This window comes from Mycteria americana, chromosome Z (genome assembly GCF_035582795.1).
Source record: "Mycteria americana isolate JAX WOST 10 ecotype Jacksonville Zoo and Gardens chromosome Z, USCA_MyAme_1.0, whole genome shotgun sequence".
NCBI classification, from domain to species: domain Eukaryota; kingdom Metazoa; phylum Chordata; class Aves; order Ciconiiformes; family Ciconiidae; genus Mycteria; species Mycteria americana.
In genome coordinates, this window is record NC_134396.1 from 20,819,782 (window position 1) to 20,834,883 (window position 15,102).

The 15,102-nt window shown below is 41.9% G+C and overlaps 1 protein-coding gene across 11 annotated transcripts in view; it reads right to left on the minus strand.

Moving 5' to 3' along the window:
* The window catches only part of ARHGEF28 (Rho guanine nucleotide exchange factor 28), a 127,504-nt gene that overhangs the window by 24,753 nt on the left and 87,649 nt on the right, over nt 1-15,102 (minus strand). For 9 of the 11 annotated variants that reach the window (XM_075526586.1, XM_075526587.1, XM_075526592.1 and 6 more), the window contains 11 exons: nt 14,321-14,461; nt 13,601-13,851; nt 12,557-12,679; nt 12,047-12,164; nt 10,906-11,160; nt 9,856-9,932; nt 8,955-9,133; nt 8,180-8,274; nt 7,135-7,317; nt 4,354-4,485; nt 3,544-3,629 (listed from right to left, as the gene is read on the minus strand). In XM_075526586.1, the coding sequence (XP_075382701.1) occupies nt 3,544-3,629; nt 4,354-4,485; nt 7,135-7,317; nt 8,180-8,274; nt 8,955-9,133; nt 9,856-9,932; nt 10,906-11,160; nt 12,047-12,164; nt 12,557-12,679; nt 13,601-13,851; nt 14,321-14,461 (1,640 nt within the window). Of the gene's footprint in view, nt 3,155-3,543; nt 3,630-4,353; nt 4,486-7,134; nt 7,318-8,179; nt 8,275-8,954; nt 9,134-9,855; nt 9,933-10,905; nt 11,161-12,046; nt 12,165-12,556; nt 12,680-13,600; nt 13,852-14,320; nt 14,462-15,102 lie in introns of all 11 variants that reach the window. The other 2 variants (XR_012778946.1, XM_075526595.1) reach the window with 2 other exon arrangements.

Sequence of the window (15,102 nt, forward strand, 5' to 3'; positions counted from 1 at the left end):
TAAACACATGTTGCTTTAAAAAGTAGCTTTTAACTTTGGAATTGTATCATCTAGGTAATTTATTTTTTTTTAAACTAGTGGAGACATTCTTTTAGTTAATATATGCAGTGCTGAATCAAACCTTTCTGTGGGTGTGTGAAAAAAGACAGAAGCAATAACCTACGAAGACTAATAATTCATCAACGCTGGAGTTTCCGTGGAAATCACTAGAGATTCTAAGCACAACTGTAAAAACAAAAATATTTCATCCACAATTTTAATCCTCTCGTGACTAATGCTACACAGAAAAGACATTTCCATTCATTCTTTGTTTACTTGACAGTTTTGAAATACAGTAACCAGACTTCTGTATATACAGCACAGTGGGTTTAGATTACTTATAGGAGGATGAAACAGCACAAGAATCTTCAAAAATAGAGATATTAATGTAGCAAGAAGCTAGCAGAAGTCATGTTAGTGGGTTACGGCCAATGCCTTAGATGTGCTGTGAGGTGCTGAGCAAAGGCTGCGTGCCTGCTATACTCTGCAAAATGCACCAGCGTGGTTACTGCTGTCCACTGCAGCAAGGCTCAGCCACTTCACACTTTCCACCCTGCTCCCTTTTCCTAAGAAGCTTTCTAAATTTATGGGGTGAAGCCACGCATAATCCCTTCAGCATGAAGAACAGCTCCTCTGAGAAAGATAAGGTGAAACAGTGGAGAAACAAAACACAATCCCTTCTGAGGCCATGCTGAAAAGACTTCCTGTATGATTTTTCTCATTTTTTTTCAGAGCAGCAGAGGAGGGTTTGGGGAATATTTGCTCCCTCTCTGATTCTCCTAAGTTCTCTACTGAGTCTCATTTTCTACCACAGAGAGCAAAGCAGCTGCTCCATTTAGCTGCAATAACTGAAAATGAAGATGAAAAAGGCCAGGCCTCGAAACACAGCTCAACGCAGAAAAGCTAAGGGAAAAGGGAGCACCAGCTGCAGCATTTCCTCCACTCCTCTCTCTCTCTCTCTCTCTCTCCTTTCAGTATTTCCCTCCATTCCCTCTCCACATCTTCACCTCCTCCTCCGCTTCTCACTGCACCCACGAGCCACACAACTGCTTGGCTCTACTGTGAGAAGCAGAGGATTCTGCACGGATGCCTCTGTGCAGCACAAGGACTGACACAAGGGAGCTCCGCTTTCGCTTTGCTGGGTGGCCAAGATGACCAGCAGGCAAGGAGGAAGAGCAGGGCTGAGAGGGAGAGAGAGGAGAAGGAGATGCTGGCAGGGTGAGGAAGAGTGAGTGTACAAAGGAGAGCCTGCATGCTGAACAAGAGAGGGGTTTCTCTCAGTTTTTGAAGCCCTTTTTAACTTAATTACGGAGGTGTACAGCGGGATTGAAGGCTTAGCTGGCTTTGGCATGGCCAAGTGGTAGCAAGTGGCCAGCCCAAGCGCCTGTGGTCTCCTCACTGCAGCACCACTTGAGCGCTGGGGAATGAGCCCAAGGCAGGTTCAGTCAAGCTAGCCAGGGCGACAACAGCATTGCAGCTGCACCACTACAGCTTCAGCACAAGTCCTTTAAGTCCAGGTAGGTCCAAAGCAATATATTCAGCTGTTTAACCTGTGCTGCGGGCCACCGTCACCTCCCTGCTACTCTTCCCTAGCACATTGTTCAGAGCGATGAGCAGCAGTGGAGATGAGGACGGTCAGATCCCAGAGCAGGCTGCGTGCACAGAGCCTCAGACAACCCCTCGGAGATGTGATTACAATGCAGGAGCAGGAGGGACGAGATGGGGACACCTCCCACTGCTGCCTGCTTGGGACCCCACATGTTGCACAGGCAACGATCCTTCTGACACTTGGTCAGCATTTAATCCCCGAGCTGGGGGCTTTCATTCCATCTTTTCGGCTCTTGGTTTCCCAGGCTAGCTGGTCTGAGCCCGGTGCTGCCACCCCGCAAGCCCAGGGCTGCACACGCAGCGAGCGAAGGCAGGCAGAACATCCTGCGCCCTGAAAGCCCTTGCCTTGCCTCTTTTGTTTGCTCGTTCTGCCACCTCCTGGTTAAGTCTGATTCTGACATGAGTCTTGCCCAAATAATAGGTCAGACCGGAATAATAAATTAGGGTGGAAGAGTTGGCTGCAGATCCCTCTAGTCCAGTTGCAGCTCAAAGCAGGGCTAGCTTCAAAGTTAGATGATTTTGCTCAGGGCCTCCTCCAGTCAAACCCGGGAAACATCCAAGGATGGAGACCCCACAACCTCTCTGGACAACGTGTTCCTGCTTGATCACCCTCGCGGTGACTTTTTTCCTTATACACAGAATTTCCCTTGCTGCACCATGTAATCTTGGATGCTGATCCTTTCGCTGTGCACCTCTGAGAAAAGCCTGGCTCTGTCTTCTCTATAAGCCCAATGGCAATGTTTTCATGTGGAGCTACTGGAACTTTTAATGGGCTAGATCTGAGCCCCTCTATCCTCTATTAGGTTATTTTATTTCCCCTCACTTAGCTTCTGTGCTCCCTCACTTTGACTTTTTCCACACACACTCTTCTTCCTACTCCCTTCTAACACAGCAGTCTGGTACATAAGATGACCTAGGGCTGAACATGAGGCAAAGTTGTAGGGAGATTAGTATATTAGCAAGAGTCTTCCAGAAATAGCTAGGAAAAAACCCCCAAGGTTTCAGGCACACAGCCCCTCTTTCAGATCTGGTGCAAAGACAGTATGCTAATGCCAAGTATCTCCTTTTCTAGCAAACTTTGCTTTCCACTTCAAGTCTTGTATCTCCTATTCCTATTCTCTCCCCTTTATTCCTTTTGTGGTCCTGCTTCCCCACCTAAGGACTCCACAATTACAGTTCAGTTTATTTCCACATAGTAATTCATGCTGCTCTTACTCTAACACTCTGCTGCTACATGAAATTTGCCATTCCTAATTTTGCCCAGAATTGACTTTTGATTCTGCTTTTTCCCCAGATTTGCTTATGAGTTATAGGACTTTGAAAAATGGGCAGTTTCTCTTCTATTCTCTAATTGCTCCATTTTGTTTTAATTCAAAATTCTGAAGCAAGCTGGTATAAGACAATCCATCGTATTTTATGTGCTCATTCTCAGGATGAAGTTCTTCCAATGCATAAGTCTTCCTTGCATTAGCTGAGGTCTCTGTCATCACAGGAGACTTTCATCATCCTGTGAACAGGAGGAGGGAGTAGAGGGAATACTACTGTCAGCTTGATATAGATGGATGTACTGAATGATAAAAGCAGAGAACCAGGCTCTTAAGTGGCCCATACAAGCGGTACAAAAACATTGTGGCTGTTATTACAACCCAGCGATCTGTAAGCCTGGCAGGAAAATTCTTCTGCATTTGGTTTGTTTATGATTGCTTTTTTAAAAATTCATTATCAATTGTAGTGACCTCTATTAAATTGAATTATCTGGATTTGAGTGAAATGTGCCTATTCCATGCTTGTGTTTTGGAACAGTCTTTAGATACCCCATAAAAATTTGGACAGCATTTACATTCCCAGTGCCCAGAGTGCTATGCGCAACACAGGAAGAAAAATCAGTTACAATACCTTATCCTCCAGACTGGCACCTGCCATTTCCTTTTCAACACTGAGATCGACTTCAGATGATTCTTCAACTTCTTTTATTTCTGCATCTAACAAATAAAGCCCCAGTAAAATGCAAGAGAAAGGTATCAAAGCATATTCTGACTAGAGAAACAAAGGGCATACTTTTTTTACAGCTACTCACAGGATGCTGAAAATAGAGATTTACAGAATTTGGAGTGACATAATGGATTCCAGGCTGGGGAAAAACAAATTTGGAAGCCTGGATGGCACAGGTGGGACAATCCAGTTTTCCTACCTTAAAAATTACTAGTGTTTCACTTATGAAAGTTTGGAGATAAGTATAGCCACTAAAAATGCTCTGCAGCAATAGTTTTTACAGGACTTCATTTGCATTTTTGTTGCAAGAAATCCATGCTATACCTTTTACAGACGAAATTATTGGAATGTCAGTCCTGGTTTTCAGGCCTTCTGATAAAAATTGGCTGACTTGAGAAACAGCCTATACTGCAATATAGATTTGCTGTGGAGCTGAGCAACAGTGATGAGAAAGCATATGCAGATACGCAAATCTGTCTCAATGTTGCTGAATTCAGGCATGTGCTACAGAAAAGGTGCAGTGGATGCAAACCATCCATTTACTTCAATGAAGTTATATGACAATTTACACTATCTGAGCATTTGGCCAAAGACAACTTTTATTACATGATTTTCTATTGATTCTGCCATAGACTGCAAAAGCTTTCCAAAAAAACAATCCGGTATCAATTATTTTAGCACTCTGAATATGTAAAAGCATCAAATTTTACTCACCACCAGGAACAGATTCCAAGATTTCATTGGCACTAAATCTGTGCTTCACACTTAATTCCTCAATACTTTCCTCTGGTGATCTGTCTGTTTCACTCACTTGTGATGTCGTTACAGCAACATGGAGACTTTCAACTAGATAGGAAAACATGCAAAATTACAGAGGCCCCTTAAATAGCTCCCTAATGCATAAATCAATGACATAGAATAATTTAGGTTGGAAGGGACTTTTGGAGGTCATTTAGACCAACACTCTACTCACAGCTGGTTGAACTAAATTGGGTTGCTCAGAGCTTTGCATAGACAAGCTTTTAACATCTCCAAAGACGGAGACTTCATAGCCTCTCTGAGCAACCTGTTCCATTTTTTGACCACCCTCACAGTATATAATTTTTCTTTTCATTTAATTGGAATTTCCCATGTTCCAACTTGCATCTGTTGCCTCTCACCCTATCACCATGTGCCTCTGCGAAAAATCTGGCTTCTCTGTATCCTTGTGTTAGGCAGCTGAGGACAGCAATGAGATCCCACCAAGCCTTCTTCTCTCAAGACTGAACAGACCAACTATCTCAGTGCCTCCTCAGACGTCATGTGCTCCAGCCCCCTAGTCATCTTGGTGCCCTTCACTGGATTTGCTCCAGTTTGTCAATATCTCTCTTGTCCAGGGGAGCCTAGCACTGGTCATGTCACTCCACATAGGACTCACTAGGGGTGAGTAGAGGAAGGATCACCTCCCTCAACCTGCTGGCAACTCTCCTCCTAATGCAACAGCCTGGGGGGTGGTTGGCCTTCTTTGCCACAAGGGCACATTGCGGCCTCATGGTCAACCTGCTGTCGAGTAGGACTGCCAGGTCCACTTATGCAAAGCTATTTCCTATCTAGTCAGTGTCCAGCCTGTACCAACACATGGGATTACTCCATCCCAGATGCAGGACTTTGCACTTGTCTTTGCTGAACTTCTGGGGATTTCTCTTAGCCCATTTTCCCAATCTGTAGAGGTCTCTCCAGCACGTTGATCACCCCATCTCATTTGGTGACAGCCATGAATTTGCTGAGAGTTTACTCAATCCCTTGGTTAACTTCATCAATAAAGATGTTGAACAGGATCCATCCCTAAGGGAATCCCCTAATAACATGTTGCCAGCTGGACATCATATCACTGATCACAATCCTTTCAGCCCAGCAGTTCAGCCAATTTTCCACCCAGTTATGCAGTCTGCATCTCACCAATTCGGCTGTAAGGATACTACAGCCAGTGCAGACAGTGTTGAAGGCCTTGCAGATGTCAAGATAAACCACATGCACTGCTCTCCTCTCATAAAACCCATCAGGTTGGTCAGACACAATTTGCCCTTGATGAATCCATGCTGGCTCTTCCCAATCACTTTTTTGTCCTTCATGTTCTTGGAAATGGCCTCCAGGAGGATTTGCTACATCACCGTCTCAGAAACAGCAGTGAGGCTGACTATTTTGTAGTTCCCTAAATATTCCTTCTTGAAGATGGGTGTGATGCTTGCCTTCTTCAAGTCATCAGGAACCTCTCCTGACCACTGTGACCTTTCAAAGATGATAGAATACAGCCTCACAATGACATCGGCCAGCTCCCTGAGCAGTCTTGGATTTATCCCATCTCATTTCATAGATTTGTGTATATCCAATTTGCTTAAGCACTCCCTAATCCCATCCTTCTCTACTGTGAGCAATGCTTTATTCCTATAAAGTCTGCTATTAGCTCAGGGACTTAGTACTTCTGTTCTGGAAAATGATCCCCACAAATTGCTTACAATGTAAGCAATTGTAAATTCCTTACAGTATGCTGAAGGGTCCTGAAATCCAAGACATCATCAACATTAGCATGAGAGAAAGTGAAAATTAAAAGTGGGCAGAATAAGATGTGTAAGTACAAGCTGCCATTTTAGCTAAAATGATATTTACTATTGCATCACTGACTTATACTCCCTACCCAAGTTTTATCAATTTTATCAATAAAATGCTCTCTGACTTCATAATGATGATGTAGACCAACCTTCACTGCTTTATCGATTGAAATGTGGTTATTAGCCCACAGCTCTCAATCTAGGTGATGCTAAAATCTTGTAGTCCTTCCCAAAGAGCACATGGCTCATGCTGGATATGGCTTAGTTTACCAGGACTCTTTTCAGTTGAGTTCAGCAGAAGTTTAGCTGAACTTCCAACTAGGCAAGGTATGCACAAATACCATTCCCTTCTTTCCTTCAGAGGACAGCCCTGTAGGTAGCACAAGGCTATCATCTCTCTGTTAGGTAATATGCAGAGAAAACATGGCTCCTACAGCAATTCTGGCAGGTGTTTCTTGGCAGATCTGCCAAGATCATCTGCAGTTCGGTCTGTGTATGGCCCTACAAGATTCTGATCTGTCATCAGACCAACCAAGGCAGGTGAGAGTTGAGGACCAGATGCAATATCATACTGCATCCTGTGATCTGCTTCACCGGGCTGTACTGCAAGGAGGTCAGCTAAGGAAACAACCCTCAGGTGCAACTTAACACCGTGTCCCTGCCTGCTTACATACGATGTTATGCACTAAACAAATCCCTTATCTTACAATCTGACAGGTACCATCTTGTGCATCTGACAAGTATAAACTTGAGAGACTTACCTTCAATGCCCTTTGCCAAGTTTTGACACTGCCAGTTCTTGAGACTTGACAGAATCGCAGCACAAGGCAGCATGGCTGTACTTTGTTACCTCAAGATATCTGCCCACGTGAAGACCCACCAGTCCACTCTTCCCATGCAAACTCACCTTCTCTGAGTGCTGCTGCCAGCAATGAAGCAGCCTGTGGAGTTTCTCCAGAATCAGGTTTGATAAGGAGGCGAGGTTCTACATGAACATCCTCAAACCCACTCATGTCTCCCAGTTCTGCATAGATATGTAACTTCTCTTCCAAATAACTACAGATCTGCTGGTCCTGGTTATTCAGTGATTCTGTGAACCAAAATTTAACACTGTATTAATATTTTTTATCCTGCAGGCAAAGCACGTTCCTCATTTATCCTTCTAATCCTTACGGCACATAGACATTGCTAACTCGAGCTAGGCCTTTTTTTAAGTGGCCAGGAACTAAATTCATCCCATAGTCCATCCTAATGAAAGCTGGCACAGACCCTGGCAGAGGGCCAGGCCAGTGCCCTACCCTGATGAGGTGGCCTTGGCTGCGCTCTGGGGCCCTCAGCTACCTCCTGTTGCACTCACAATGATCAGTGCTGGAAAAGCAGTTGGCTCATGCAGCCAGAAAATGCGCTGATTCAGTGCCTCAACATCAAAGAAGAACACCTACTCTCAGTGGAGGATGCCCTTCCCTGTGGCTCTCTATAGGAAGGACATTGCTGGAACTTCTCTCCTTTATAAAGATGTGGAAGTTAGATGCAGGGGAACCAAAGAAGCAGAATTTATCCCTGTCAGCTACATTTTCAGCTAAAAACAATAGCAGCAAAGGATGAAATGCCATAAACAAGCACAAAGCCACACAACTACTGAAGATTTGAGGTATTCCCACAAACAGGGAACTACCTGGTCCTGATGCTAATCTGGGAAATTCAGTGTTTATTCTGAAAGCATCCATTTTTCTTTTTCTTTTGTACTCAGTAATGTAGCAAAAATATAAGGTGTTTGGAAAAAAATGGTTCTCTTTCAATAAATGCACATTACACAACCAGACCACCCCAGCTTTCTCCGCTGTGACCCTGTCTATCGAGCCACTCTGAACCCACCAGCCTGTATGGGCATATTATTCATCCTGAACTCTCAGGATGTAGGAGCTCTCAGAGTGGCAGGAAAGGTACCACACCTTGACATTTCTGAATTCTGGATGCTTTGGCCTCAGCAATACGTCTGTCCTCATCAGATTCACTCATTTTTCCTTCTTCTTCTTCCTCTGGACAACTTCAAAGATGAAAGACAAACAAAGGTGGCTAAAGCAAAATCTGCATGTCATATATTAGTCTTCAGTACAGTGTTGTGTTCATAATAAACAGAACACAACATCAACACCAACTTTTGCTGCAATCCAGAAGCGTGCCATTTGTCTCCGTTAAAAAGCAGTAACTGGACACAAACTAGATTGAAGGATTCCTTTGAATTCTGCTAAGGCTGCATCATGCAGCGAATGGGTGACTGGCCCTCATGCAGGTTTGCTGTGCTAAGCATAAGCTTGGGTCCCATGAGGAGCAATGCTTTCCCTGCCATTCTTCAGGAGCTGACACCAAGATAACAGGCATGGTTGGGGAATTTCCCCGAAATGGTTGTATGGACACCTGCAGGACTCTGGAAAGCATCCAGTGCCAAAGGCAAGGGCGAGGGAAGCTTACAGCGGCTGGTAAGGACAACTAATGGGGAGGGGGAAGGGTCTGCTGATTCAGTGGGAAACCAGGAGTAACACAGAAAGTTTGGCAGAAGTGACGGTGAGGTTTTGGGGTCTGTGAATCCTGAGGTCAGAGGAAAATCAAGCCTCACAGGATGGATCCAGTGCAATGCAGAACAGAGAACACACTGCCACGAATATCCAGCTGATCTCCTGTCTGCTTTGGACTACCAGGACGAAAACCCAAAGACTTTTCCTCTACCTTTCCACTGCATCTTGAATATGCCTCATCCAGTTGTTACGTTCCTCTTTGGAGTTGGTATGAATCTCATACATCTCAGGCCCTGCAGATGAAGCGCTAATCAGAAACATCCCCCTTTCTTCGTTGGCTACTTCTCTCACTATGAGCCTCTGAAGGGAGATAACAGAAGGCTTCTGGTCCTGGGGGAAACAGTCACAGCACATACAAACAATAAATTACTCTCTTATAAAACATGACACTTTTAGAAGAGCACGATTTTTCAATTAATTGGACTAATTCTAGTCCTGGTATAGTAAGACTACGTATGTTCTCACCATGTGTAAGAGCCTGCAAGTTTTGAGTATTCAGACATCTTTTTAAACTATTTTTTAAAATACATTATAGCATTTATAAACAAATTCTGGGTTATGAACCCAGTTTAGCACTGGGTATGTGCTACAATGTAAATCCCAGAGGCTCAATGATACTGAGACACAGTATTCATATAGTGTTTATATAGTTTGGGAACTTCTTTCCATAACCTTTCATACATTTTATGTGTTTATTACTACATTTGCAGTTAAAATTATTCTTCTGTTTTGTTTTACAGAACCAGAAGTTAAAATTTATTTTAGATAATTGGAAGAGCCTGCTCTGCTTCCTGCCTTCATAATCAGATGAGGCATGACACTAAAAAAGTCATTCTGTTATTTTTATCCTTCTTCCTAAAAAAATTATTTAATTTTGAAAATAAACTTAATTTTCCATATACTGGCATATTGCTGTTCTGAATACACTACCAGGATTTTAGAAAAAAAAAAAAAAACATTATGTGGGGCTAACCTAGAAAAGGAGCTAATTTTCAAGAAATATACAAATAAAAGTGCAGTGTGTATATTCAAATATCTGATAATATACTTACAACAGCCGCAAAGATGTATTTTTGATCTTTTTCTTGTAAGAACAGTAGTACATCCGTTAGAAGCAGAGCTAAGGTGTCTTAAAATAAGAAAAGGAAAATAATGGTTTTTAATTAAAGTTATGACAGTTATAGCTAATTTCTTCTTTTATTTTTAAAAAGGGAGAAGCCCTGATCAATAAATATCCCACAGAATCCTACAGTAAACTAAACAGGAAATATCTGGATTAGCCTATGGTCTGCATGAAGCAACTGCAAGCCACCACTTTCTGTCTCTCAGGAAAGACCACACTTTCTGCTATCCACCCTCCTGCAGCACCATGCTGGAGCACTGGCGCAAGGAAGGAAGAAATCCTTGCTCCAATGTCAGCACAGCTTCCCCAGGCCACTCAGAGGCAACCTGGCAAAGACCATCCCACATAAATTCTGTTTTGCCTATGCTGTAACATATAGTCACAGCACAGTATTACAATGGTAAAAGTATTTCTGGAATAATGATGAACAGATAGCTTTATAAAGAAGTTGTACAGCAAGTATTAGCAAGCTCCAAAAAAACCCAAGCCCTACATGTGATTAACACCAAAAATCAAATTCTGGGCTTGCATGTAAAAATCTGTTTCCGGCCCAATGTGGCTTCAGGTTTTCTTCTCCACTGCGGATGTCCCAGTAACACTGAAGAACAGCACGTCATTTTTCATGCATTATTTTCAATAGCCAGTACTGTGAACAATAAAAAATTACAAGTCAAGACTCTATGTTATGGGCTGAAACTGCAACCCAATGAACTAAAAGGAGGGGACTGGAAGAAGAAATGCAGCTGAGGGCTTTGTATGTGAACCTGTCTTCTTACCCAGATATACAGTAGATATACACAAACAATGGCAGCTTCTGGAACTATTCTTCTGGCCATTAGTGGCATATTCTGAATACCATTACCTCAGACATTCGTGTTTGCAATACAGCGTAATAAAGTATTTTCATTCTTAAACTAAACAATCTTCATATGTTATTTGCAAATAGAGAGTAAAGGACTTTAGTGCTCGATTGGAATACCTTTGAAACGACCAGTCGCTGTCTTCCAGTACACTAAACCTTCATGAAGAAGTATCCTCTCTTTCCTCATCAAGTCTTGCTTCCTAAAAACATGGCCATTTTTCAGCTTTGTATATGTTTTGTTTTCAGTTCTACTGAGAATTTCCAGCAGTTTTTGCTTTTTTTCATATTCATTCACTTTCAAATCTACTGCTGCAATCATGTCCTTAATTAGACGAAGGGCTTTGCACAGGTCTTTATGTTCTTCTGTTCCGTCTGTATGAAACAAAAAATAAACAACATGGTAGCAGTCAGCATATTCAAGAGAAGATACCATTCCTTACTTTCTGGGAACAACCAACATGATGCAAAGCTTAAATTGATAAATATGCCATTTTAAGTTGAACCTGGCAATCAAGTTACTAGAAATATTAGAGGCATCTACCTTTGTTTGACTTGCCTATTAAAAGATGACATGTCCCTCAGATTTATTCATTAGTCAAAACAACACATTGAATAGTTTCTGACATATTTATGAGCTGTTAGCATTTAAAAAAATTTACTGGCTAAGTAAATCATATAGCATATTATGCTTCTGGCTAACTAAAAAAACCCCTTGAAACAGGACTGCAAGCACAAAGGGTTTGTATTCGGATATGCAACTTTCTACAACGCTCATTTATTGCCCATTTGGGGAGCAATATCTGTAAGTTATTAGTATTTCTAAAATGCTCTACGAAATTCTAGAGGTCATTCAAGCTTTGTTTGAAAAACTGGAGAGTGATTTACGAAATATTTGCCTAGCCCTACTTACAAGAGACTCCACTGGAATTAATTTCGAAGAAGGTGCAGATGCATGCCTGAATTAGTTCACATCCTGTAGTAGTCAAGATCTTTTCCTAAAACAAGTATGCTCTTCTGGACTTCTATGGCTTACCTGGCTGGAATATTGGAAATCTTCACAGTCCAGCTTTGACAAAGACTACATACACCAGACACCCTGTTTAGGTGACATCTGCCTGAACAGTAGATATTTACATTGCCCTGGTTCTCTACAGAGCAGTGAATTTCATCTTTTGTTATACTGTAGCAGTGCATACTCCTTCCATTAGAAACACGCTTAGGATTCCAGACATGAAGCAACACTTCAGCTTTTATTCACCTTTTGAGTATTGCAATATCCTTTCAACCAGAACAGGGTATTTGGTGATTCGCTGGGTGACAAGCAAAATGCACTCGGGGATTCCTCGGCGTCGCGCCAACAGGTTACTATTTCTCAGCTGCACAGATACAAATATATACCTTAAGTAGTAAATGCATATTAAACCACCAATTGACTAATAAGAAATATTATCTAAATGCATTAGAATAAGCTAAAACAAAATGCTGGGTTATCTGAACCATCCCCAAGGAACAGTTGCTGCCCTGAGGCATGAGGTGTACTATAACAGGAACATGTGTGTAATACACACTGGATGCCAAAGCTTTCTAAAATTTGAAAGAAAAATGTAATTTATCAGCTCACTGGTTAAGGAGGAAAAAACTTTGCCATTTTTATTAGCCATTAAAAGTGAGTTACAGAATATAATTTCAATCCTAAATCTAAGTAAAAGCTACATATCTTTTTCCTGAGCGTTTTGTCAATATTGATCACGTTTCCACGTAAACTTACTTTAATAAAATTCTGGAACTTCTTGTTTTGTTGCAACTCTTTGAAGAGATTAACAGCTTCTTTTTGATGGCTGCAAAACTCTCCGTATATTTTTTTCATTTTAGTTGCATTTTCCTCTGAAAACTGAAGAAATTAATAAGTGAATTGTGCTCAACATTGCACCTAACAGGAAAGTGTATACCTTTAATTAATGTATTTTGTACAAATATGGAACTTCTATGCTACTTGTTTCTCAAGTTCTCTGAATTTCACTAACAGGGCCTGTCACTACAGAATGCAAATGGACTAGCTGTTTTTAGAAGCAAGAGAAGGAACGTAGGCTGGAGAGAGCACAAGTGACCTCTACTACAGTCTTGCCAATAACAGGTAAAACAATTATTACAACAGCGTTTCCTTCATCTCTTTGCAAACACAATCCCTTTGAGGCTTATTTGCATTTGTCTGATCTCCACACCACTTCTAGACAAGATAATGGCTCAGCTTCTTTGTTTTAGTGGAGTGAAAACTGACTGACTGAAGGTGAAAAGCCACGCTCTCCTGATTGCAAGGAAATGACCAGCAAGCAGTTACAGGCTGTTCTACAGCCACCATAAACACACTGTGACCACCCCTTCCCTAGTGAGCAGCAACTCAAGATGCACCATGCCAGATCTCTACAAGAAATGAACAGGTAGTTTCTTTTCCATCATCAGTTAATTCTTCACACCTCTGCTCAGCTATTAAAAAAGTGAATCCATTGCTTCCATTTTTTGCAGTCCATGGTGTGATGGCAGCAGCCTTCTACTGTGAACAGGACAAAGTTCATCACTTTCTTCGTCACTTGTACCACAGAAGTAGAAGTTCAGCCCAAGTTCACCACAGTTACCTGCCAGGACTAATTTTCTCTCATTGCTATTTCACCCTGCAATTATCTGGAGGGGACAGTCTTTGAATTTTATGAGGGAACCATGGCACTCATCTTGCCCACAGAAGTTTTTAAGTCAATAAATTGTTTAATTTGGGAACCTCGAGTACATAAAGGATTAACAGAGCTGATGCCTCTACCTGCTGCACAAGGATGTCTCCAATTCTGCTGATGACAAAATTACGCTCGCTCCCCGCCTCACATGATTCCTGCCGTCTCTCCTTCATTCTGCAGAAGAATTGCCTGTGTATCTCCAGTAGCTCATCTAAGCAGGGGAATATCCTGTCCACTGTGCTGTGGTCCAGCTGCAGTTCTTCCTTCATCCCCTTCCTGAATATTTCAGACATAATGAACAGGGTATGGATGTGATGCACTTCTGTTTGCATCAGCTCTGCAGTATAAAAGAAAACAGCATAGTATAGTTATCACCTGACCATTTTGCACACCTTCTAAGATAGACTTTAGCAACACTCATATATACAGTCATAATCATTTTTTCTGTGAGAGCCTCAAACTTAACAGATTATGTCAGTAGGAAGACTTAAATCTATCTGGCTCTGGCACTGTTCTCTCAACCGTACCCCACTGAACGCGCTGGGGTTGCAACTGCTTGAGCTGGGACTGGATGAGGTCCCTTCCAACCTCAACCATTCTGTGAACAGGGTAGACATGTCTCTGGTAGTCACTACTCTCCATTTCCTTAGCTCTAGGACACATTGTAATTTGTGACAAAAATGTTCTTTGAACCTTATTATTCTGAGTTGAAGCATTCGTTCTTCTGGACATAAAACATGTAGGTTCCCTCTCTATTCTCTATGCCAAATTGTTTTTAAACCTACACAAAGCTTTGAAATACTGACCAAAAATTACATCCTGCCTCTTGATGACATCCTTTTCTTGCTTGCTACAGAACATTGGATCCACGACAAGACTCCAGGACTCTGCCTCAAACTCTTGTGCATCTGTGCGGAGATCAGTCCACTGAGACAAATCCACATCATCTGTGACAAAATGTGTATCTCATTAACACCAGGCATATGAACAGTAAGGGAAGTTCCTTTGCACATGCAGATCTATTCATATAGTAAGGGGAACACATCACAGGGATGAACTTTAGACAAGGCTTCTGCAAACATCACCAGTGGCTTTACAACAGAGAAGCCACTGGCTTCTGGCTATTACCAGATGTCAATATCATTACCAAAGTGTTGAAATGCAAATGTGACAGCGGGGGAGGAGAACAAAAAAAAAAAACAGCCTTTTTTTTTTTCAGATTAAATCCTTCTTTGCTTGAAGAAACTTTTTAAAATTTAAAAATAAAATCCAAACTTTTCAAAAGTAGCTTTGGTGTTGGACGGGCACTGGCCATTCTGCAATAAATGTCCAGTGAGAGGTATCTGCACCATCCTTTGTGAGTGAATGCTCTTCAGCTTTGAAATTCAGCTTCACATCGAGATACAGAAAAAGCCTATTTCTATTCACTTCACAAAGATACGTAGCCATTTTAGGAGGGCAGTTCACCAAAGCGAGGTAAGATTTTCAGGCTGCTAAGGAAATACAAGTGATGTAGGTTTATGTTTTGCAATGTACACTGTCAATGCAGATGATTAGATGAGTGCAGAAGAAAAGTATATTACTGTTC